The sequence below is a fragment of the Capra hircus genome, chromosome 5, assembly GCF_001704415.2.
Source record: "Capra hircus breed San Clemente chromosome 5, ASM170441v1, whole genome shotgun sequence".
Taxonomy (NCBI): Eukaryota; Metazoa; Chordata; class Mammalia; order Artiodactyla; family Bovidae; genus Capra; species Capra hircus.
Genome location: NC_030812.1, coordinates 74384069 through 74407028, shown reverse-complemented (window position 1 = coordinate 74407028; position 22960 = coordinate 74384069). Strand labels below are relative to the sequence as shown.

Sequence of the window (22960 nt, the reverse complement as noted above, 5' to 3'; positions counted from 1 at the left end):
AAAACCTGGGCCGAATGAAAGTTGATAAATTCAACGCCTTAAGATCTTCAAAAAGTGACGCAATGGTGGCATTTCAGACAAGGGGCTGGACTAAGGTGTGGGGGCCATCTCAGTGGCCTGGACATCTGAAGGGGCTGCCTAGAACTCAGGACGACCAGAACGTCAGCCCCATGCAGGCATGGCTTTTGTCTTGTTCTACCAGTGCTTGAAACAAGGCACTTAATATAAGGCTGCGGAAAGCATGAAAGAAGAGTAACAAATTCAAGACCCTCTGTGACTCCCCAAGTGATCATTGGATCCAATCTGTACTTGTATCCCTTCTTGGACAGGGAACTCACTACTTATCTCCTGAGCAGCATCCTTTCTGTCTTCAGACAGCATGGCCTCTTGGGAAGTTCTTTTGCTTTCCCCTGGCCTTGGCAGAAACAGTGCACTTTTGTCCCTGCTTAGAGGGACCCTTGCTTCAAATTTAGCTCCTGGAGATTTCTGTCCAGGTGGCAGCCCCCAGTGGCCAGAGGATGAGGGTCCAGGGTCTGCTGAGTGCCCACTCTTCCCCATCTGGCCCTCCTGGTATCCATCTGGGAAAGGGATGAGGGTGAAGGGTCTATGCTGGCCTCAAGGATGGCAGATGTGGTCATGGAGAGGACAGAGCCCCACCCACGAGTTGACTCATGAGCTTTATTCTCTATTCTGAGTGATTCCCAGAACAGCCACTCATGCCCAGAAAATCCCCCATTCCACCCTCTCAGTGACAGGGGAGGAAGCCGAGGACCAGAGAGGGGAAGAGGGTGGACTAAGATTGCACAGCCGGTGGCAGGAGAGGACCTCAGAGCCCCTGACGCCTGGCTGCCCCTTCAGGGCCAAAAAAGGCAGCAGATGTGGCACTCAGCTCCCACGCTGCCATGGGGCCTGTGGAAGATCTCAAAGGTCCTGTAAATCTTCTTCCTGTCACACCCAAACAGATCCACCTCAGTGCAGTATCATTATGAGGTGCTTGAACACCTCCAGAGACAGTGGCCTCACCACTTGCAAGGCAGCTACTCTGTCCTGACCCCACAGAGAGTGTGTGTGTTGTGTTGTGTGTGTGTTGTGAGGTGGGGGAAGAAAGGTTGCTTCCCCTCCCTGGGGAAATTCACCTTGTCTGGCTCACCTACACAGGCTGACAGTCGAGCCGAGGTAACCCCATATCCTGTTTTCCTGCAAGGGAACTTCCCTCTAGGGACTCCCCCAGGGCCTGTGTGGCAGGGTAAGTCGTGCTACTGAGAAGAAACCTGTTTGTGGAATGCTCCTCCAGGCTGGGGCCTCCCTGGAGACGGAACTGCCTGCCTGTTCACGCTTGATGGTGCTATGCCAGAGAGTCTCAGGATGCTAGGACCCAGCTGGGGCAGCTGCTCATCACCTCAGGAGCCCTGGGCAGTGGTCCAGCAGGGAAATTGTGGCAGGGACTCTGCTACAAGGGTGTATGTCACTCATGGCATGGCTGCTGTCTCCAGGCAGCCCTCCTGGTAACCACAGATCACAAAGCTCTCATCTTGGTTTCTTGGTTGTACCACCATTTCTGCTTGAGTATGTCTGCTTTAGTATGTCTGTATGTCTCTTCCATTTGCTTGAGGAGTCCCGCCTGTCCCTTCTCGAAAATGAACATCCTTGAGGATGGGCCCACTCTGCTCTCTGCCTCCCAGCAGTCTTCAGTCCAGAGTCCCTTCCGGCTCAGTAAACAGGTGTAGACATCTCGAGCCAGAAGCTCCTTGGGAGACCCAGCACATTCCTATCCTTCCGCAGACAGGAAGCAGTCTGAGAGGGGCCACTGCTGGCAGGTTGAGGGGTGGAGTGCGCAGAACCAGAAGGGCTGGGACATCCCTAGCCAAGCACCACAGTTTTCCAGGAACCAGAGAAGAGAAGGAGTGTGACTCTGCCGAGGGCACACAGCAAGTTGAGACAAAGCTAGGACTGAGACTGTGATGTCCAGGCTCCTAGTCCAGTGCTCTTGGGTCTCCCAGAGGTCATGTCCATGGATCTGAGATGTGTCTCCTGTGTCCCTTGGGCAGGGAGGGCCAAGCTCCCACTGAGGATGGGGAGGGGCTGGCTGAGAACCCCCTGAGCAGAAGGAGGAGGCTTCGCCATGGTGGAGGGTAGGAAGCACTCAGGCCCCTCCTGCTTTGAAGGCTGATGGCATTTCAGAGGGCAAGGAGACTTCTAACAAAAGAGGAAACTGAGGCCCAGAGAGAGGGCAGGGTGCCAGGCTATGGCCGCTTTCCTTACCCCTTCCTGTAGTGGACTTGGGGCAAGGGTGGGGCCTTTCCTGGACGGCCAGGGCCAGCAGCCTCATGATCGGGCTCTGAGCCCTTGGTGGTTCCCACCTACTCCGGCTCTTGAGCCCTGCCTCCCCCACCCTCGCCCCCGCTGTCAGGTCGAAGTGAAGGGGGTTGAGGGAGGATGTATGCGGGCCCTGGGTTGGGAGTGGGTCTCCAGGTACCACAGGTCATGGGGCTCGCAGGACACCGGGCACCACCTCCAAGGAAGCTCACTGCTTGCTGGCGATCTTCTTCTTCCGAGCAGAGACCAGGTCGTAGAAGGGGACACGAGTGATGCTGGCTCTGGAGTGAGGGTAGTGAAAAGATTTCAGGGCTGGATGGGCTGGCAGAGGGATCTCATCTCCCAGGGCTGGTAACAAGGGTGTGCTTCTCGCAGGGCAGGGTTGGCCTGCCCCACTGCAGGGTAAAGCCTGATGACCCCAACAAGGACCGAGCCAGGGTGTGCCATAGGCAGGCCTGAGAGCCTCAGGAATTCTGCCCCCACGTATCTTTGGACACCTCCCCAGGCCCCGTCAGACTTGGAAGGAGGTGACAAGAGCCCAGGTGGAACCAGCAGACCTGCTTGCCAGTTCTGGCTCTGCTCCTCTGGCTGTGTAGCCCTGGGCAAGTCCTTTCCCTCTCTGCACCTCAGTCCTCATTTGTAAAATGAAGGTGAGAGTGGGTTTGACCTGGCAGCCTCACAGGGCTGCTGCAAGATTGAAGGGAAAAGACCCTACAAGTCTGTGGGACATACCTGGTCCCCAGCCCATTGATCACTTCCGTGTCTCCCTCTGTCTAAGAGGACTCACCCTCACTGGTATCTCCCCATAGACTCAGAGTCAAGGTGTTATCCTGCCCCTCACCTGGCTTCCCTCCTCCTGTCCCTCCACTGCCCATCACACCTGTCGAACCCCAGCCCCTGCATGGTGGTCTTTCTCCCCTGATCACACCTGTCTGTGGCTCTCCAGCGCACTCAGGAGAAACCTGAGCTCTCTGCCATGGCCACCAAGGCCTCGCCATCCTTTGCAGCCTCATTTCCCACGGCTCAGCCCCCACGCTGCCTGGTCCCCACATAGCCCTACCCCTGCACTGCCCAGCATTGCCTGGTTCCATGCTGCCCAGGACCAGCTATCCAGGAAGATGTCCAGGCATCCCTATGCCTGACCTGCCCTTTTGTTTTGGCCTGCATTGCTCCTTCCGCCTAGAAAGTCCTCCTCCCCACCTGTACCAGGCCTTTCCAGGACCACTTGGGATCCTGATGCTAACAGGCACTGGGCAAAGAGCTTTACTCGTAACATCTCCTATGACCCTCCACCATCCCTATGAATTCTGTGCCTTGCTCCTCTATGTTCTGGGCCCGGCCCAGAGAGGATGGTCACGGAACATGGTGGAAGGGATTTGCATGCCAGAAACAGGAAGGAAGTTCTGGAGTTAGCCCTTTTTACAGGCAAGGAAACAGGACCCTGAGAGGAACAGGGACTTCTGAAAGGTAACCAGAGACCCCTCCCCACCAGCCCAGGCACCCGTTACCGAATGGCTTCGATCCATTGGTCCCGCTCCTCAGCGCTGGAGGCTGAGATCCGGTAAGACTCGTGCTTGCCCTCCACCACTTTACCATCGCCGTCAGTCTTGCAGGCCTTTATCTTCTGGCCCCGGCAGCTGGGGTTGCAGAGCTCCAGGCAGAACTGTGGGGAAGTGGCCAGGTGAGGGCAGGGCAGGTGTGGGAGGAAAGGGCAGCCGTGTGGCTCTCAGGGAGGCTTGGAGAGGCCTAGACACTTGGGCAAGACCGGCCTCTAGAAAGGCAGCAGGACGCTCCTGACTGCCAGGCCCTCCTGTGAGAGGAGAGTGGGCAGCTCCTTATGTTGAGAACTTACTATGTGCCTGACTTGACCCAAATCCATGATTCCTCTTAAAATCCCCAGTTGACAGATGGGAAAATGGAGGCTCAGAAAGGAGCAGAGACTTATTGAAGGTCCCAGAGCCAGTATCAGGGGCCAGGCTCTGAGAGACAGTGTGGCCAGGCCCTCTCGATGCCTCTTCATGCCAGGATCCCCGTCCCTAAAAGGGAGGCTGAGGCAAGCCTGAGCTACTGGAAGGTGTCACGGACATGCCCTCGCCTCCTGGAGAAGCCCAGCACAGCCGCCCTCTCCCTGCACTCTGTTTTGGAAATTCCTACAGCTGCTCTGGCCTGAGGCCACCTCGTTGACACCTACTGGCTTCTTGGGGTCGTCCACCTTCTGCACTGAGAGATTCTCAAGGGGTATGATTCCCCGGGGCTCCTTGTCCTGCAGGAGAATAAGAAGAAAGACCGGGATCAGCAAAGGGAGTCTCAAGTCAAGGGCAGGGAGTGAACTTGGAAGTTTTGTTGTTGTTTAGACACTAAGTTGCCTTCAACTCTTTGTGACCCTGTGGACTACAGACTGCCAGGCTCCTCTGTCTGAACTCAGCAGCACCCCAGACCCCAAAGAGGAGTGTGCCCATCTTCCCCAGACTCTGATCAGCCCTGGAGAGGGCAAGGGAGCAGCATGGAAAGAGCCCTGGCTGGGAGTTAGGAGGCTGGACTTTAAGCCCCAGCTCTGCCTTGCACCTTGGCCCAGCCTCTTTCCCTCTTTGTAGCTGTTTCCCCCATCTGTAAGATGGGTGTGGAAGAGGACCAAATGATCTCAAAGAGGCCCCAACTCTACGATGGACTGCTTAGTGAGAATCTGGAAAGGGTTTGAAGAGAGGGACAGGGTAGAGTAAGGCTCACAGTGGTGAACTCGAAGTAATAGAGGCAGCTGTCCGTCAGGATGAACCAGCGTCGTTTCCAGGTCTTCACGCGGCCACCTGCAAGAGCCAGTGATAGAGTCAGTTAACCCTCCTCTGCCCTGGGCTCCTGCACTTCTTTCCACGGAAGAGCTGGGCCTCCGATGCCTACCTCTGGGCCCCCACCCTAGCCCCCTATCCCCTAGCTTGCCACAACTCCCCCTTATCTATCTCTCCTCCACTTAAAACCTGAGGGGTTCCATCACCTCCAGGCTGCCCCAGAGCTCCTCCCTAGTCCAGCCCCAGGGGCAGGCTGGCCATTCCTGCACTTTCCTCCTGCCCCCACCACTCTGTTCATCCCTTGGCCGGCTCTCTGCCTGGTGTTATGCTAAGCCTTTCATTTGCCAGGCGATGTTCGAGAGGATTCAAGAAACTTTCACTTATTAATCCCTATGACTACCTATGAGGAGGGGACCTTTATTAACCCTGTTTTACAGATGAGGAGATTGCAGGGCAGAGAGGGTACGTCATCTGCTCAAGGTCTGGTACCAGAGCTGGGATTTGAACCCCAGTGTCTGAGCCCCAGAGCCCAAGTGCATGGTCATTTCCCCACATGTTTAATCCTCCCAGGGATGACTGTTACCATTTCACAGCTGTGGAAACTGAGGCGAAGGATGGATGGAGGAGCTGGGACCTGTGACTAAGAGCTGCCCTGGGGCTGAGAACTATCAGCTGGGCAAGAAAAGGAGGCTGCAGTCTGCAGGTGGATGGACTGGGAGGTGGGCCTGGAGAGATGGAGGGTCTGGATGGGCCCGCAGGCCAGGGCCCTGCTCCCACATACGGCGTCTGTCCTCCCCTGACTTGGAAAGCCTCTGTGCCTGGCTGGCTGCCCCTGCCCAGAGGTGCCCAGCATGTGTGAGGGTGGCAGGCTCAGATGGCAGGGTCCTATAGTTCCGCTGCCAGAACATGCAGCGGATGCTGCTGAGGCACCCACCACAGCTCCCCTCTGCAGGCCCAAGGCCTTCCCTGCCCCCAGTCCTGTTGAGGAGAGGCTCCCCAAGCCACATCCTCTCACACTCCCGCCCACCCCCGTCTTTCAGGGACAGCCAGTGCCACTGGCTGGCTATGTGGGTTGGGCTGGTCCCTTAACCTTACTGGGCCTGGGCTTCCTCAGAATCACTTCAGAAAGATCTGCGGTTGAAGGGCTTATCTATGAATCTGTCAGGTTTCTGTCTCCCTTCCTGCTCATTGTTCCCTCCCCCACTGTCCCCTCATCCCCAGGACAGTCGGAGGGAGGGTTGGGGCAAGCAGACGGCTGCCCTGGGGCTCGGGAGACTCTCAACTCCACCACCCGAGGCTTCAGGTCAAGTGGATGCGTGTGTCAGCTGTGTTGCGTGAGTGTGGCAGGCACATCAGTGCATGTGCCCCAGAGTGCAGGAGTGTACGTCTCACCCAGTTTGAGCAGCCAGCCCTCGCGGTCGGGTTTGAAGAAGGTGTGGGTGAGGTCATTGCCATCGTCCTCGGGGATGGAGAAGGGCTCGCTCTTGATGCTGTCGAAGAGGTTCTGCCCCAAGAGAAGGGAAGGAAAGATCTGCTGTGACGTTCACCCAAGGCCTGGGTCTGGCCTATGTGGCCTCTGACTCTGTGTGCCTCAAGGTGGGATGCTGATCTTGCCTCTTACAGGCCCCTCTCCTAGGCAGAGACCAGAGATCTCTTCTGGGGGATGGGAATTTCCCAGAAAGCAGATTTCAGTTCTCTGTGAAGGACTTTCTAGCTGTTAGAGCTGCTGAAATATGGAAGAAGCAACTTTGTAGGACAATGAGTTCCCTGTCACCAGAGGTATGCAAGCCAGGGCTGAGAATTCCCTGTGGGAGAGTTGTAGATGTTGGCAATGATCATCCCTCTTTGTTTTGAACCCCCTGCTGTGGGACACTGCCTTCCATGGACAACCTGCCCAGATTTCCAACTGTTTGGGAAAAACATTCTAAATTGTCTAATTCTGCTGATTAAAACCAGGCACAATGCTGGGTCTCCATCATCGACATAATGAAATCATTTCCTTCTCTTGTGCTTGTGTGTGCTGCTGTTCAGATGGTTTCCTCGAAATGTTAAATGAAAAATTTCACAAATACTGTTCGATTCCCCAAAGTTTTAGAAATGGTGTTTGCTGGTTTTTAAACGTCTTTTCTGATCCAGGAGCTTAGGGGTGGTGGTAGGCTAAGAGAGTAGGGGAGGAGGATGCTGGCCTGTAGCAGGTTTTCCTGGGTTTGATGGAGAGGACTCAGCTGGCTGAGGTAGGGTGAGTGGGGAAGGGCAGGGACCACTTTCCCTTTTTGGAGCCCCCACATTCCTAGAGCAGCCAGGGAGACCTGCTATCTCTCCCATTCTGGCCCAGCCTGGCCCTGAGGTTTCCCTAGTAGCGCCAGCTGGTTGAAGGAGTTCTGTTCTCTAAGGCCTGTTCTCTGTCAGCAAAGCTGGCAGCCCATACAAATATTCTGAAGGCCCAAGGGGGCAAGCAGGGGGACAGACAGGTCCTCATCCTTCACGACACCTACGGGGAGCCCCCTGGCAGCTTCTGAGGGCCTTCTACAGCCTACACATTCTGCCCCGACAAGGAAAGAAGCTCTGTTCACCCACATTTCCTGTACCTTGTAAGACCAGGCTCCCCCCACCCCCTGTAAGAAAACGCCCTTGCACCTGCCACCGCCAAATCAGGCTGTCTTCTCCTGGCTGGGTAGACGTGGTCAGAAAGACAACAGCCACTCACCAGTGGTTGCGCTGGCCTTGCGTCCATCCTTCCCCACCCCCTCTATTCTCCTCTGGAGAATCACCCCCTTACTTTCTGTCCAGGTTGCTCAGGGGTTTGACACTGCCCACTCAGCACCCCTCATGGCTCCAGGAGACAGTGAATGACTTCCAGCTGGCTAATTAGAGCATTTCATCACGCTGGCCACAGTGATTGACTCAGAGAGGGACTTGTGACCCACACCAGCCGATGAGCCTTCATTCTGGGACTCTACACTGTTAAGCAAGATGGAAGCCTGGAGTTGCCCAGGTCCTCTCTGGGGAACTTGGGGGAAAGCCTGTTTAAGAGGGAAGCCAACTTGGAAGAGGAGGTTGCTCAGAGATGGAGAGACCAGATTGAGCCCTGACCTCAATGAAGTACTCAGATCTAGCCAAACCTAAGCTGACCATCAGTCCCCCATCTTTTCATTGACATGAGTTGAGAATTCCTCCAGCCAAGGAAGAAACTGGAAGCTGGGAAACAAGTCAAAATCTGCATTGCCAAATCTTGCTTTCTGGTCTCTGCAGAGGGAAAGGCTCAGATAGACGTGGGTTTGAACCTGGACTCCTCACAAACTGAGCCCTCCTGGCCAGCTACCTCTATTGGAGCTCACTTTCCGTTGCTGTAAACTGGCAGGGGCGGGAGGATGGTACCTGATGCCTGCGGTTGTCAGGAGAACTTAAGGAGCCCAATATACAGTCATTTCTGATGGAGATGCTTGGACAAGAACCCAGGAGGTCTGGCCCTACCCACAAGCAGAAGATGCCCTGAACTAACTGTTTCCTTTGCTGGACCTTGGTTTCTCCACCTGTGACACCAGAGGGTGGATGAGCGCTCCTTCTGTCCCCTCTCCTTCTTTCCCTTCTCCACCCCAGTTCCCTCTCTGGGCAGCCCTGTCATGGTGAGTGGAGCCAGGCACTTGAGGTGCTTTGTCTGCTTCTCAGGAGAACAATGTAAGGTCAGTGTCATCAGCCCACTTTGCAGATGGAGAAACTGAGGCTCACACTCAAGGACACTCAGCCATAAAGGAGGAGCTGGGATTTCTCTCCTGTCCTCTGGGTCCACACCCTATGCCTTTGCCCTGAGTCTTTTAGGCACTCTGTCCTGTCCCCATCAGGATGGCCAGGGCAAGACTTGCTCAACCTGCCTGAGCCCCTGCTCCCATCATGCACCTCTCCAAAGCCTTTCCCACCTGTGTACCCTCATGGTCACAGAGTGACCTCTCTTTAGGTGATGTGTCTGTGTCAATTTAATTTCATAAATCAGGTCACTTAAAAATGTTATATATCCTTCCATAAAGCCACAAACATACTTAAAGATACTTAAAGCTGAGTCCTTGCTTTACACATGGGGAAAATGAAGCCCCAAAAGAAAGCAAGAAGACCCCGCAGTCCACAGCAGCTTTCTGTAAAAGCCTTGAAGAGCAAAGACTAGGCCAGTGTGGTTCACTTTGTACCCTGAAAGCTTCTGGATTAATTAGCCAGCCCAGAGACATAGGTGTTGTGCTAAATACCTTACATGTCTACACTAATCCCATAAGCTGGGAGCTCAGAGAGGTCAAGCCTCTTACCTAAAGTCACACAACTAGAAAATGGAGGCGCTAGCACTTGGATGTGGCTGTGACTCCAACGCTCTGTTCTTTTCCCTGCCTCTTGGCTGCCAAGGAGGATAATAAACCCTTTCCAGACCTCCCAGGCAGAGTTTGAAGCTAAATTGAGATAATAGACCCAAAAGCCCTATGAGAAGAAAGTTACAAGCTCTATACAAATGCAGCGCATTGTTATTAACAAAAGACTTGAATTGGGAAAAACGCCTAAGGAGGGAGCTGCTGAAGGAGGCTCTCCTGGGACAGAAGCAAAAAAAGTGGCACCTGGGAGATCCAACAGGACTGGTGCTGGCAGGCTGTTAACTCATTACCAGCCAGACCAGGTGTGTCCAGCTTCCTGCTCCAAGTACCACAGTGAGATGAGTTTTCAAAAGCCTTTCACATTTCAGGCAGTTTACTAAGGGCTGCGGATTTTAAATAATTATTAATGACTCTTAATAGCGACCTAAGCTACCATTTAGAGCTTGTGCTATGTACCTGGCATGGGCTATGCCCTTTACGTTTTTAAAAATTACTACTCACAGCAGCTCTGTGACGCAGGTGTCATTATTCCCATTCTCCTGGTTGAGGAAATAAATGGTGGCCCCAAGAGGGTGAGTCATTACTCAAGGTCATCCAGGAGGTGAACAACGGGGGTGGGGCGGGGGTGGGGGGAGAGATGGGACTTGAGCTGAGCTCTAATCTACTCTCAAGCCCTCATTTTATATCATGCCCCCATTCAAAATAAATTTTCTCTGGGGATCAAGGAGGGTGAAGGGCTAAGAGCATGGCTGTTTTCAAACACTGAAGAGCACCAGAGTCATTCCAGATCCAGGCTCTCCCCCACCCCCACCAGACTTCTGCTGCAGGACATACACAGGGTGCTAAGGTCCCAGGGTGGGGTTCACATAGTCTTCTCCCCTCCTGCCAGACTCTGACCCAGAGGGAACTGAAACTCTGTAGAGTTCTGGGCACCTCTAATCCTAGAAATGAATTGTCTGTTCATTTTTGCTGAGCCAGGCTTTGAATCTCACTCCTGTCTTTCTAAGATAGTTCCCAGCTCCACGTTGCCCATAGGAAGCAAGTAAACTCTGGAGGCTGTTGTTCAAAGCCCTGGACGCTCTGGCCCCACCTTGGTGCCCATCACTGTCTGTATGTACCCAGATGGCTACTCCAGCTGCCCCTCCCTTTCCCTACCAGGTCAAGTGCTGGCCACTTCCTCTTTCTGGAATGTCCTTTCCCTGCTTCTCCTCTGGGCAAACTCCCACTCAACCTTCAAGGCCAGTTCAAAGTCACCTCTTCTGTGAAGTCTTCCAGGATGGCACCCTTTCCCTGCCTCTGGGAGACTGATAATATTGTCCGCTGGGTCTCCATAGTAGGTTCCTATGGTCAGCATAACATGAATCAGACAGGGCTGGAATTCACATGTGTTTTATCTTCTCACCAGACCCTGAACTTGGATTGAATCATCCCTGGGTGCCCCATGCCAGGCCAGAGCCTGGTGCAGTGTAGCAGGGGTGGGGGCTGTTTGGGATGGGGTAGGAAGCCTGGGTTCTGCTCAACTCTAGAGCTGATGTGTAGCCTATGGAAGACCTGTTTCTTCCTCTCTGGAAGAGGGAGGGGTTTGAGCAGAGACTGGGAATTTTCTGCTCTGACCCATTGAGAGTCTAAGACTCTGAGATTCCAAGAAATAGACTAGGTGGGGTGAGGCACCCTTTCGAGGAAGGTGTGAGTGATGGGTGTCTAGGGCTCCCCAAAGGCTGAGGTCTGGGCAGAAACACCCTCCTGGGTGTTCAGTCTTGGACCTCCTTCTTAAGATGGGACTGCTTGTGAAAGCCCATTTCAGGACCAACCTCTTTTGTGACTGTCCATCCCCTGGACAGAGGAGCCTGGCTGGCAACAGTCCATAGTGTTGCAAAAGAGTCAGACACAGCTGAAGCAACTTAGCACATCTCAAGACAGTTATTGACCTGGGAGGGCCCCCTCCTGGAGAGCTCCCTCTTAGATGAGCCCCTCTTGGGTCATCCGCCCAAAGGCAGGCTCCTCCTGGGTGCCTGGAGACCTGCTGGGCGGGGCCACGCCCCTCTTACCCGCAGCTGCTCCTCAGGCAGGTCACTGCCGTCGTTGATGCCACGGTTCATGGACACAAAGCGCTCGAAGGGCGGCCTGTCTCGGACGTTGGGGTTGTGGAGGCTGGTGTTGAGCATGATGATGGAGAAGGACAGGACGTAGCAGGTGTCTGCGGGGCGCGACAGCGGTCAGAGTCCTGGGCCTGGCCACGCCCCCTCCTCCGCCCTAACCCCTCAGGGGCGGAGAGTTGGCTGTCTCAATGCCCTGAAGGTGCACCCTGTCCTCCCTGCTTGGCATTCAAGTCCTAGCCTCACCTCCCACTCTTCCGGAGCTCCCTGCTGCAAACAAGCTTCAACTATCAGTTGCCCGAGCCCCTGTGTGCCTCACACCCGGCACTTCTGCTCCTGCTGGGCCCCCTGCCTAGCACGCCCTCCTCTCCCCTTTCTACCCATTTAAACCCTCCTGCTCCAGCCCCCCTCCCCGCGGAGCCCTGCCTGCCCCCCTGCCCACTCTGTTCTCTGCCTCCTTGGAACTCAGAGGATGCTCATTGTTTGCTACCCTGTTCAGGGCTTGGTCACGTGCTGCTTGGTAATCTTGCTGGCATTGTGGGGTTCCCAGAGCCGAGCTCCTGTTCTATTATTCAGACTTTCACGTGTTTGTGCTCAGGAGCCAGGCTGGGCTGAGCGAGCATTTGGGAGGGAGATGATCGCTACTCTGTGATATTTTAAAGCCCTGAGTCCAGAGCCAGGGAAGTTCAGCTGTGACCCCAGCTCTCCGACTGACCTTGAAAAGTACTTGAGTTCCCAGAGCCTCAGCTTCCCCATCTGCAATATGAGGTGTGTTAAGTCGCTTTAGTTGTGTCTAACTTTTTGTGACCCCATGGACTGTAGGCCGCCAGACTCCTCTGTCTATGGGATTCTCCAGGCAAGAATACTGGAGTGGGTTGCCATGCCCTTCTCCAGGGGATCTTCCCCACCCAGTGATAGAGTCTGCATCTCTTATGTCTAACCTGCATTGCTAGGCAGGTTCTTTACCACTAGTGCCACATGGGAAGCCCCTGCAATATTTTAGAAGGTTTAACTTTGACAAAGCTTCATGTTCATTAGCGATTTTACCTCTGGTAACAGTGGCTCTGATGGTGATGGTGCTTGCCCTATGCTAAGCTCTTTATATCCCCTGACAACACTAATGAGGCACTGTTACTGCCCCCACCCATTTTACAGATTAGGAAACTGAGGCACAGGGAGAGTAAGTTACATGTCCCAGGTCACAAGATTAAATAGTTCAACAGTGATTCAAATCTGGTGCTTTAAAATTCCTTCCTTCCTAAAATTTTTATTGAGTAGCTAATAAATGCTACAGAGTGGGGATTCACTGGTGAAAAAATCTAAATGGTCCCCACCCTTGTGGGTTGTTTAAAATTGAGGGGCTGATAGATAATAAGCAAGCAAATCCCTAATTTATGTATGACCACAAGGTGGGCAAGTGCTCTGTAGGACTTGTCCCTGGACGCACTGCTGAGAAGCCCCTTTCACTTCTCTGAGTCTGTATCTGGAAGGATGAGAACACTGCTGACCTCGTAGAGTAGATGTAAGGATTACATGACTTGCATAGGTAAAGCACTCAGCATCTGGGGAGTGCTTAGTACTTGGACTTGGTTATTGCTATGCTACCTTCAGATCCAGAGAAGAGGCCAAGACAAGCCTGCCATCATTTCTCTCCCACCCTGTTGAGAAGTGTGGAGGACCGATTTTTGCTGATATCCTTCTTATCCACCCTGGCGCCCTGCATCCTGCCCAGTCTGTTTCATGCTTCTGTGCCTTTGTTCAAACTAGAACCCCTTTCCCAAAGGCCCTTTCTCCCCTTGACCTCCTGAAGAACTCCTATACATCCTTCAAAACCCCATTCAGAAATCAGGTTCTCAGGAAAGCCAGCCTGGACATGCTGAATCCCCCATCCTCACCCTCAGATGAGACACTGATACCTTAGCACCCCATGCCATTGTTTCCTGCCTTCTCTCCCAAGGATCATACCCTTGGGAGATGTGTATGTAGGCAGCTCTGCCTGACACACACCCAGCAGAGGGTCTGGCATGGATATGGTGCTCAGTGAGGGTTGATGACAGGATCTGGCTCCCAGGGTCTGGGTGCTTGGGAGAGACCTGGTGCCTCAGGAGATAAATTTACACCTGGCAGGGTCCCCTCCCACGTAGGCACCTGTGGACTGAAAGACGCCAGGGTTGCAGAGGCAGTATCGGGAGGCGAAGGTCTCCATCATGCGGTCGATCTTCTGGGCCTCGCCTGGCAGCCGGAAGCTCCACAGGAATTGTCTGGGGGCAGAGAACAGAGCCATGGGCCGTGGAAGTGGAGGACTCTTGGAGGGGGGCAAGAGGGCCCCCATCCCTCCCCTTTAAGAAACCGCTCTGCCTCGCTCATGCTTAGTCTCTTTATCCTGTAAATGGGAGACTCTGCACCTGACATCTAGACTCACGGGAAGGGTCAGTGGAATCTGTGCTGTGAGCACCAGGCCTGCAGGAGGGCGCCAAGAAGTGCCTTTTCTTCTAGAATACAGGAGCTTAGTGGACACTCTTCTCTGCCCATCTGCGGCCCAGACTTGTGGGCCAGTCCACCCCAGCCCATGAGGGGACCAATGCAGATTCTCAGGATCTAAGGCCTCTCTCCGCCTGGCCACTGGGCCCTGGGATCCATGGGACCCCGGGGAGGTTGTCTTTCCTTGGCTGAACTTCCTTTTCCTGGAACTGAATGATATCCGCATCTTCCAACTGGATTTGCCAAGGTCAAGGACCATGCCCGCTCCTCTCACATCTCCCGCTGAGCCTTGAACACTGGGTCTGTGTTTACTGAGCCAGTGCCTGCTTAGTGCACTGGCACTAAGAGAGAATGAAGAAATGAACAAAGAATGAAGAAATGAATAAATGAACGAATGAATTCTGGAGACTCCCAACCTACCCCTCTCCTTTAAAAAACATGAGAGTTAGAGGGAAGGCCACATTGCTTAGATAAGGGTGATTTTTTTCCTTCTCTCCCTTGCAAACTCCTAATCATCTGTCAAAACCCAGGTCAAATGCCCTGCTCAGGAGGTGGTTTTCCAGACATCATCTGCAGCAGCAAGACTTACTAAGCCCTTACTATGGATCAATTCTAAGCACTTTCTTACTTAGTTCTATGAGGTTGGTATTGTTATTAACCCCATTTTACAGATAAAGAAACTGAGGCACAGAGAGGTGTGTTTGTTTTTTTTTTTTTGGTGACTTTCCCCAGGGGTGAGTAGCAGATATAGGGTATGAACTGTGCAGTCTAGCTCCAGAGTTTGTGCTCCTTACCCATATATATTAATGCCTCCCATCATTGTAAAACTGAGTAGCAAAAATAATATCCTAATTAGAAAATAATAAGTAATAATAAATGTAGTACATACTAAGCTGTATTAATAAAATAAATAAAATAAGCACTAATTTAAAAAGCAGTGGGAATAGCAGTCATAATAATAGTAATAGTGATTAAAATGATTAAATATTACTATAATAATGATGTAATATAATAATTAGTAGTAGTAGCAACAAACCAGGTGCTGATACAGGCAGTCCATGCCTGTTATCTCGTCTAACCTCAGCTCTCTTTGGGGATACTGTCATCAATTGCTTCTATTTATTTATTAAAAACAATTTTTTGGCCACACTGCACAGCTTGCAGGATCTTAGTTCCCTGACCAGGGATTGAACTCAAGCCCTCAGCAGTGAAAGAACTGAGTATGAACCACTGGGTCCCCAGGGAATTCCCTCATTAATTAATTCTCGCTCTTGATGCTTTGTTTGTGCTGTTAGCCATGTGGATGATGGTGCCCCCAACACCCCTCCAGCCCCTTGGGAGTCAGGCCCCTGCCCCCTGGACCACTCACCTGAGGGCCTGGACAAGGTTGAGGTTAGCAAACTCATGGCAATCTACAAAGGCCTGGAGGACCTGCAGGTTGATGGGGTCTCTGGAGAGGAGACAGAAGGGAGGGTGGGACACATTTGAGCATCTGTACCCCCTTCTAGAGGGGGTTGAGGTTGAGGAGGCTGAGGAGAGGAGAGACATCCTCCTTCTGAATCCAGCCACCCTCTGGTCTGTTCACATGTCTGACCTGCATCACCATCCTCCCACCGCTATCTGCACACCCATGTCCTCCCACTCACAGCAGACCCCCACATGTTCCTGGCTTACCAGCACTGACCTCAGTCAGGAGCGGGGTTCTGGCTTCGGAGTGGCCTGTCCTGAGTCACTTCCTGTCTGGGTGACCCCTCACAAACTACCAGACCTCCCCAAGCCCCAGTATTCTCATCTGTAAAATGGAGAGAACCATGTCCACCCCCACTTCCTCTGTCTTCTCAGATCTGAAATCAGAAAGCCCTGCCCTTCTTGCCAGCTGCATTCCCAGCTTGCTTAGGAGAAGGAGAGTGTTCTCTGAGGTGCTTGGGAGAGGGGGTGCTGGCTTGCTGTACCCCTTGGCCCAGGGCCCTCTCAGGGGTCCCCACCTGTCGCCAACTACTTCCTCCCATGCTCCATCCCTCTGCTCCTGTATCAATGGCTTGTTGGTCCTTCAGCCGGCTTCTGCCCCAGGGCCTTTTCATGCGCTGTTCCCTCTACCCGAAATGCTGTTCCCCCAGAGCCGCACTGCTTACCTCCTCTAAATTTCAGCCAAAGGTCACCTTCTCTGTGAGACCCTTTGTGTCCACACTATTTAAAGTCACACCTTTGAAGCACGGTTCCTAGAACTTTCTCATCTCCCTTTCTTGCTTGTTGGTATTCCAAAGAACTTTTAATTTTTTCTAACTTACTTTACATATTTTGGTACCTGTCTTCCCCATTAGAATGTACCTTCCCTGCTGGCAGAAGTTTTTTTTCTTTTTAATTGAAGTATAGTTGATTTATAACTGTGTTATTTTCAGGTGTACAGCAAAATGATTTGTGTATATATATATATTCTTTATTTCAATTCTTTTCCATTGTAGTTAACTACAAGATATTGAATATAGTTCTCTGTGCCACACAGTAATTCTTTGTTGTTAATCTGCTATGTGTGGTATTGCATCTGTTAATCCCATACTCCCAATTTATCCCCACTCCCCGACCCCGGTAGTTTTGTCTTGTTCACTGGTGTAAATCCAGGGCTTAGAGCACTGCCTGGTGCATCTAGTAAGCTGAGTAAAGATAGCCCTAAGTCGTGTCCGACTCTTGCAATCTCGTGAACTGTAGCCTACCAGGCTCCTCCGTCCATGGGATTCTCCAGGCAAAACTATTGGAGTGGGTTGCCATTTTCTTCTCCAGGGGAACTTCCCGACCCAGGAATTGAACCCAGGTCTCCCACATCGCAGGCAGATGCTTTACTGACTAAGCTATGCAGGAAGCACAGTAGATATTAAAAATATCTACTTGTTTTCTAGGTGAATGAAGGAAGGAATGAAGGCAGACATGCTTTGGTTCAAGGTCTGGAAGGAGAGTGATGGCTTAACCTGCTCAAGCCTCAGGAGTTATGACCTTCCTAACATGCTTCATTCCTTAGTTACCTGCACACACAACCCACCCCTCACACATAGCTGTGCACCGCTGCACATCCTCATTCCCTGCCTTCCTAAGGCCCCACCTTCCTTACCTCTCTCCCAAGTAGGTGCCGATGGCTGTCTTGTTGAGGCCCTCGCCCTTGTACAAGAACTGGGCGATGTCCTGGACGTTGGGGGTCAGCAGCTTGTGCTCAATGAGATACTGGATGCCCTGCAGGTGGTACACAGAGCCTGTAAGCAGCCCCCGCCCAGCAGCCGGCCGGGGAAGGGGGAGAGAGGGAGCGCCTGTGGCCAGAGCCCTGGGGCCTGGAATTCTAGCATTGGCTCAGCTTGTTCTGGGAATTTGTGACCCTCTTTAATTGAAGTTGCCTTTGTAAGGTGATGAGCTCCCCATCAGCAGAGGTGTGCAAACAGACATGGGTTCCTGCCATGAACCAGGTTCATGCCAGCTGCTCCCCCAGGTCCCCCTCAGTCTGCCACTCTCTGATCATATGCTTTGATGATTCGATGAATTTATAATTTTAAGATTGAATGATTCAGCTATTCCTTTTGTCCCCTTATTATCTGTATTATTTAAAAATAGTGTTTCATTTTTTTCTCACGAGTAATCTATGTCCATTGTATAAAAATTAGAAAAAAATCCCAGCTCAATCAAAAGGAGAGGAAATTGCTATGGTTCAGAGGTAGACACTTTCCCTGGCAGTGCCTTTTCTCCCCTTTCTACGTGAAAATGGGAGTGTGCCTTGCCCCACTTTTCAGATTTGACAGTATGAAAACATCTCACCTCACAACCCAGGCACTCAAAGTCTGTCATTCTAATTTTAGGAGTTGGAGGGGTTGGGCTCCGGTTCTCTGTGATGGTGCCTTTGCATCCCTGTTTCTTTTGGAGAAGAGGCTGCTTGGAAGAGGGGAGATAGACTGTGGAAGGCTCTGTGTGACAGGCAGATGGTCCAGGGAACCCCTCAGAGGCCCCTCCATGAGGGGCACTCAGGAAGGAATGTGAGTGTGTGTGTGTGTGGTCTGTGTGGTCCATGCGGATGGGAGCAGGGGTCCATTTCTGTGTCTGGGAACACAGGAGATCTGTGATGCACAGGAGGCAGCCTTCTAAACCAGAGCAGTAAATTTCCAGGGACCCTGTGGCTGCCCTGACCCCACTTCCTTGTGTCAGCTGTGGCTTCCTCCTGTCTCGGTTCCTGCAGGAAAGGAGCCCAGCTGCCACCTAGCTGGGCGAGGGGTGGGGGCTGGGGTTGCTCTGAGACCAGTGGGGATGGGGGTTAGACCATAGCTGAGATCTGAGCTTTCAGGGCTCTATGCCAGCATCTCAGGACAGGCTGCCTAAGCGGAGCAACTAAAAGGCACTTCCAGAGACTGAGCCCCAGAGTCCAAAGGCCTGACCAACCTAAGTCCTACTCACAGAGTGGGAGACAGGGGCCCAGAGTCACGGGACCCCAAGTTCATAGACATCGCAGAGCCCCCATCATCCTCCTGGCTCCCACCTCAGGCCCCGGGGCTACTTGGCTGTAGGGTGGGGGAGCCCCCAGCCCTGATGGCGTGGGGCACTGGACAAGATGCTGAGCCCAGGGGGGCCTCAGTTTCCTCCTCTGGAAAGTAGGTAATTGTGTCGGTTGAGGGGAAGAAGGAGAGACTGTGGAGATGCCCAGCGTGCAGTTTCCTTGGCCCCCCAGCCCGAGCCCCCGCACTGCCTACCTTCATGGGGTCCATGTTGAATTTCTTGCGGCCGATGCACAGCTCTTTCTCCCTCTGGGCCATGCGGCTGTAGATGGAAAGACATCAGCCTGGACGCCCCTGGACCCCAGGGCACCCCTCCAATCCCCAAGGATGCTTTCCTTGGCTAGAGCCAGTATTCCTTAAGGACCTCCAAGTGGGGTCAGAGTCACCTGGGAGAATGTGAGAAATCCAGGGTCTGGACTGCTTCCTGAGCCAGGAAACCCAATTTCCAATGGGCTCAGCACAAGCATTTTAACCAGCTCTGAAGCTGTGACCTCGGGAGCCAGAGATTCTCCCGGGGAGAGGATTTAGAAGGGCTTGGAGTGGAAACAACATAACAAGGAGGCTGGTGGGTAGGGTGGGGGAGGGTGAGGAGAGCATAAGCTCTGGAGCCAGACTCCTGGTGCAAATCCTACTCAAGGGGAGTCACTTCATCTCTCTGGGACTCAGTTTCCTCTTCTGTAAAATGGGGGTGACTCCACCTCCGGCACCCCAAGCACTGTTGAGAAGTTAAAGCATTGAAAACAATGGGTGGTAGGAGCTGCGTAACTATTATGTTATTGTCATTGCTGGGGCTGGAGCAGGGGATCTAGAGACATGCGGGCTGTGCACGTGTGTGTGTGTGCATCAGTGTGCATGCGTGTGTGCGTGTGTGTGTCCTGCTTGGAAGGTGGAGATCAGAGGCATCCGAGAACTGAGGCTGGCAGGGGCAGGGTGGCGATCTTCTGAGACACCGAACGTAGGAGTCAGTGCCCTGGGGCCCTAGGGGTTATGTATGGACCAACCTTCTCGTTGCACAAGTGGGGAACTGAAGCCCAGAGAAAGGAGAGGACCAACCGCAGGTTTCAGAGCCAGAGGGCATCTTCCCACAGAAGGGGCAGAGTGGATGACACCCATGGGTGGGGTGGGATGGACCAGCTTCGGCCTGACCACAGGCGTGGCTTTTGTTCCCATAAGGCCTTTCGCTTCCTAGTCCTCATCCTCGGGGCTGAGTTTTCCTCCTCCCTGACCTTTCCCAGGATACTCCTGGCCAGTGATTGGTCAGGGGTGGGGTCAGGTGGGCGGGGGGAGACTTGGGGTGGAGGAGGCAGGAGAACGGGGGTTGGTACTGAAGAGAGGGGGCAGTCTGCAAGCAAGGACCAGACCAGACCAGAGGATGGACTGTCAGAGCTGCCGTGTTCCTATTTCACCCCGAAGCCTCCCCTCTGGGGGTCTGATCCCCAGTTTCACCAGGGCCTGGGCTCATTCGCTCTCACTCCTGACATGCGATATCCTCGAGAAACCACTGTGGCAGCTTCCCTGGGTCCCCGGCCGGCCCCTCACCTCTCCTCTGCTGTCTCGAAGCAGTCGATTTGGGCAAACACATCTGCGATCTCATCCTTCAGCTTCTGTGGAGTGGCAGGGGCATTACAAAGAGGGAGAGTCAGCGGGTGGAAGCCAGGACAAAGTGGGCTTCACAGCCCTCTCCATCACCCCCCCAACAAAATCACTCTTACCCTGGGCATGACTCCCAGACCTCTGTCTTGAGCGGTCACTAAGGGTCCCTCCCCAGGAAGACCCCTTTCCCAGATGTCTCTTATCTTCAAAACCCCAAGCCAACCCTACTGCCTCTGTCTGTATCTAATTCTCCCGGGGCTCCTGTCTCAGGGTGAGGGAGTCCCCAGTCCACACTCTATTTCCAGTCTTCCCATCTCCTGCCTCTGCCGCTGTAAGGTGTCCCGCCCTGAGTCCAACCTTTCGCACACGCCCTCCTCCACCCAGCTGCCATTTTTCTGAAGCAGGGCTTGGTGCCGGCCCTTCTCCTGCTCAAACTCTGTCCATGGCTTCCTACTACCTCCACATCAGGAAGGACAAATTCCTGCCCTGTGATCAGGGCCCAACTCCTCTCTGGTTTCCCTCCCTCCATCCATTTACCCTACCCTTGACTCTGTGGCCACTACAAGCCAGATTCTCTGGGTGCACTATGGTACAAGACAGCCTAGGCTCTCTTCTCGTGGACTCTGCAATTCCAGCGGAACTTACAGAAGAGGACACTGAGGCCCAGAGAGATGAGATCATGTGTCCAACATGTCTCCAGGAGACCCCCTAACTCTGCCGACAACCACCACTGGGTAGATGGGGAGAGGTGGCAGCTTGTCCAGCATCCCTCTGCAGCATGAGCACCTGGAAAGAGCCCCTGAAGGCACCCCGGCCCTCCCTCTCCTCCACCAAGACATTGGAAGGGGGGGTGGTTCCTAGGGGCTTGTCCTGGGACCTAGGGGCAGCGTGGAACCTAGAGCTTTCAAGTCCATGTGATCTTGGCCCAGTCACTGAGTGAATTCTCCACAAATAAAATGAGGGGTGGGTTCATGCAAAATTATTAATTGAACACCTACTATGCTCTTACCATTGGGCTGGGGATGCAGTGGTGGGAAACAGACCCAGGCTCCCCTTACATGGAGCTCACGGTCCAGTGGGGTTGGGATCTTGGGACAATTGAAATGACCACACAGAACATGATCAAAGCAGTGGTCTAGAAAGAGCCTGTCAGGTGGTAGGTACTTGCTGAGGGAATGAGCCTGTGCCTTTGTCTTTCTCTGGAATCCTAGGTATATGCGTGGTGGGGTGGAGGGTAGGGTTTCAGCAGCTACAGCTAGGGTGGACAGGGCAGCCCCTAAGAGGAGAGACATTTGAGCCAAGAATGAACTAGGAGAAGGCGGAGCTCTAAGGAGGGCTTGGAGAGTATCAGGCAGAGGGAACTGTGAGTGCAAAGGCCCAGGGGCAGGACTGAGCTGCATGGCTCATTCCAGGAGCAGAAGCAGCGCCTGTCTCAGAAGGTTTCTGGGAATCAATGAGCTAATGTCTGAGAGCTGATGAGGTGGCAAAGTGCTAGGCAGATATTGGCATTATCTTGACTAAATGGTCTACATGTTAGGAGGGTGGAAGCTGAGGCTCAGGGTGGGGATGAGACCAGATAGAGGCCACGGAGGTGGGGTTCTGCACATAGTAGGTGCTTAATCAATTGCTCCCTTTCTCTGCCTTGCTCTCGTGGCTCTCTCTAGGCCCTGGAAGCTGAGCCAGGAGTGGGGAGTCCCCTTGGGAATTCTGTCCTTCCCACTCCTAAGGGCCAAGGCCAAGGCTCCGAGTGGGCTGGAATCTAGGTCTGCTCTTGGTCCTGGCCGCGTCAGGAGTGAGTAAGAGTGTTTGCTCATGTGTGGGTGCGGTTCGAGGGCGTGAACATGAGTGTGGACAAAAGCGTGTGCATTGTGAGCTGAGTGTGAACACACCTGGATATCCTCCAGAAGCTGTTTCCGGTGCCATTTGATCTTCTGCAGCTCCTCCGCCTCCCCACTGCTCAGCTCCCCTGGGTCTGGAGAGAGAAGAGCTAGTGGTTCCCTGGCTCATTCCCAACCCTCCCCTCCATCCCTCAGCTCCATCCTTAGCCACCCGGCTAGCTCTCACTTCCCCAGGGCTCTCCTCCCTCCAGAAACCCATGACTTGCTTGTCCTCTTCACTCAGGCCTTGGCTGGGACGCCACCTCCTCCACGAGGCCTTCCCTGACTGCTCTGTCTAAAGCAGTTCTTGCCCCACCCTCGCCTTCCACCAGCTTTTTGTTTCTTTTGCCCCTCTGGGTACAGACTCACTCAGACTCACTCAGCCATCTGTTCACTTGCGTCGTTTGTATTCTACTCATTCCACTCAACCCCGTGAGAACAGGCGTTTCAACAATTTTGCTCATTGCTATATCCTCAGCACCTAGTAAGGGGCCTCCTAGGTGGCGCTAGTGACGAAGAATCCACTTGCTTTTGCAGGAGACACGGGTCCAATCCTTGATCTGGGAAGATCTCACATGCCACGCAACAGCTAGGTCTGTGTGTCACAGCTATTGAGCCTGCACCCTAGAGCCCACGCTCCACAGCAAGAGACGTCACTGCAGTGAGGAGCCTGAGCAGCACTAGAGAGCAGCCCCCGCTCACCACAACCAGTGAAAAGCCTGCACAGCAACCAAGACTGAGCAGAGCCCCAAAATAAATACATTTAAAAAAAAGGGAAAGAGTCCACCGGCCAATGCAGGAGGCCCAAAAGACGAGGTTTCGATTCCCAGGTCGGCAAGATCCCTTGGAGGAGGAAATGACACCCCACTCCAGTCCTGCCTGGAATATTCCACAGGCAGAGGAATCTGGTGGGCTACAGTCCACAGGGCCACAAAACAC

The 22960-nt window shown here is 53.4% G+C and overlaps 1 protein-coding gene across 1 annotated transcript in view; it reads right to left on the bottom strand.

Moving 5' to 3' along the window:
- Positions 661-22960, bottom strand: part of CYTH4 (cytohesin 4) — a 30771-nt gene continuing 8471 nt past the window's right edge. The window contains exons 2-13 of the mRNA XM_005680677.3: positions 22034-22116; positions 20091-20155; positions 18747-18813; positions 17132-17250; positions 15398-15478; positions 13696-13808; positions 11500-11648; positions 6492-6603; positions 5044-5120; positions 4508-4579; positions 3825-3979; positions 661-2597 (exon numbers count right to left, since the gene is read on the bottom strand). Of these exons, the coding sequence (XP_005680734.1) occupies positions 2525-2597; positions 3825-3979; positions 4508-4579; positions 5044-5120; positions 6492-6603; positions 11500-11648; positions 13696-13808; positions 15398-15478; positions 17132-17250; positions 18747-18813; positions 20091-20155; positions 22034-22116 (1166 nt within the window). The 3' untranslated portion in view covers positions 661-2524. The remainder of the gene's footprint in view (positions 2598-3824; positions 3980-4507; positions 4580-5043; positions 5121-6491; positions 6604-11499; positions 11649-13695; positions 13809-15397; positions 15479-17131; positions 17251-18746; positions 18814-20090; positions 20156-22033; positions 22117-22960) is intronic.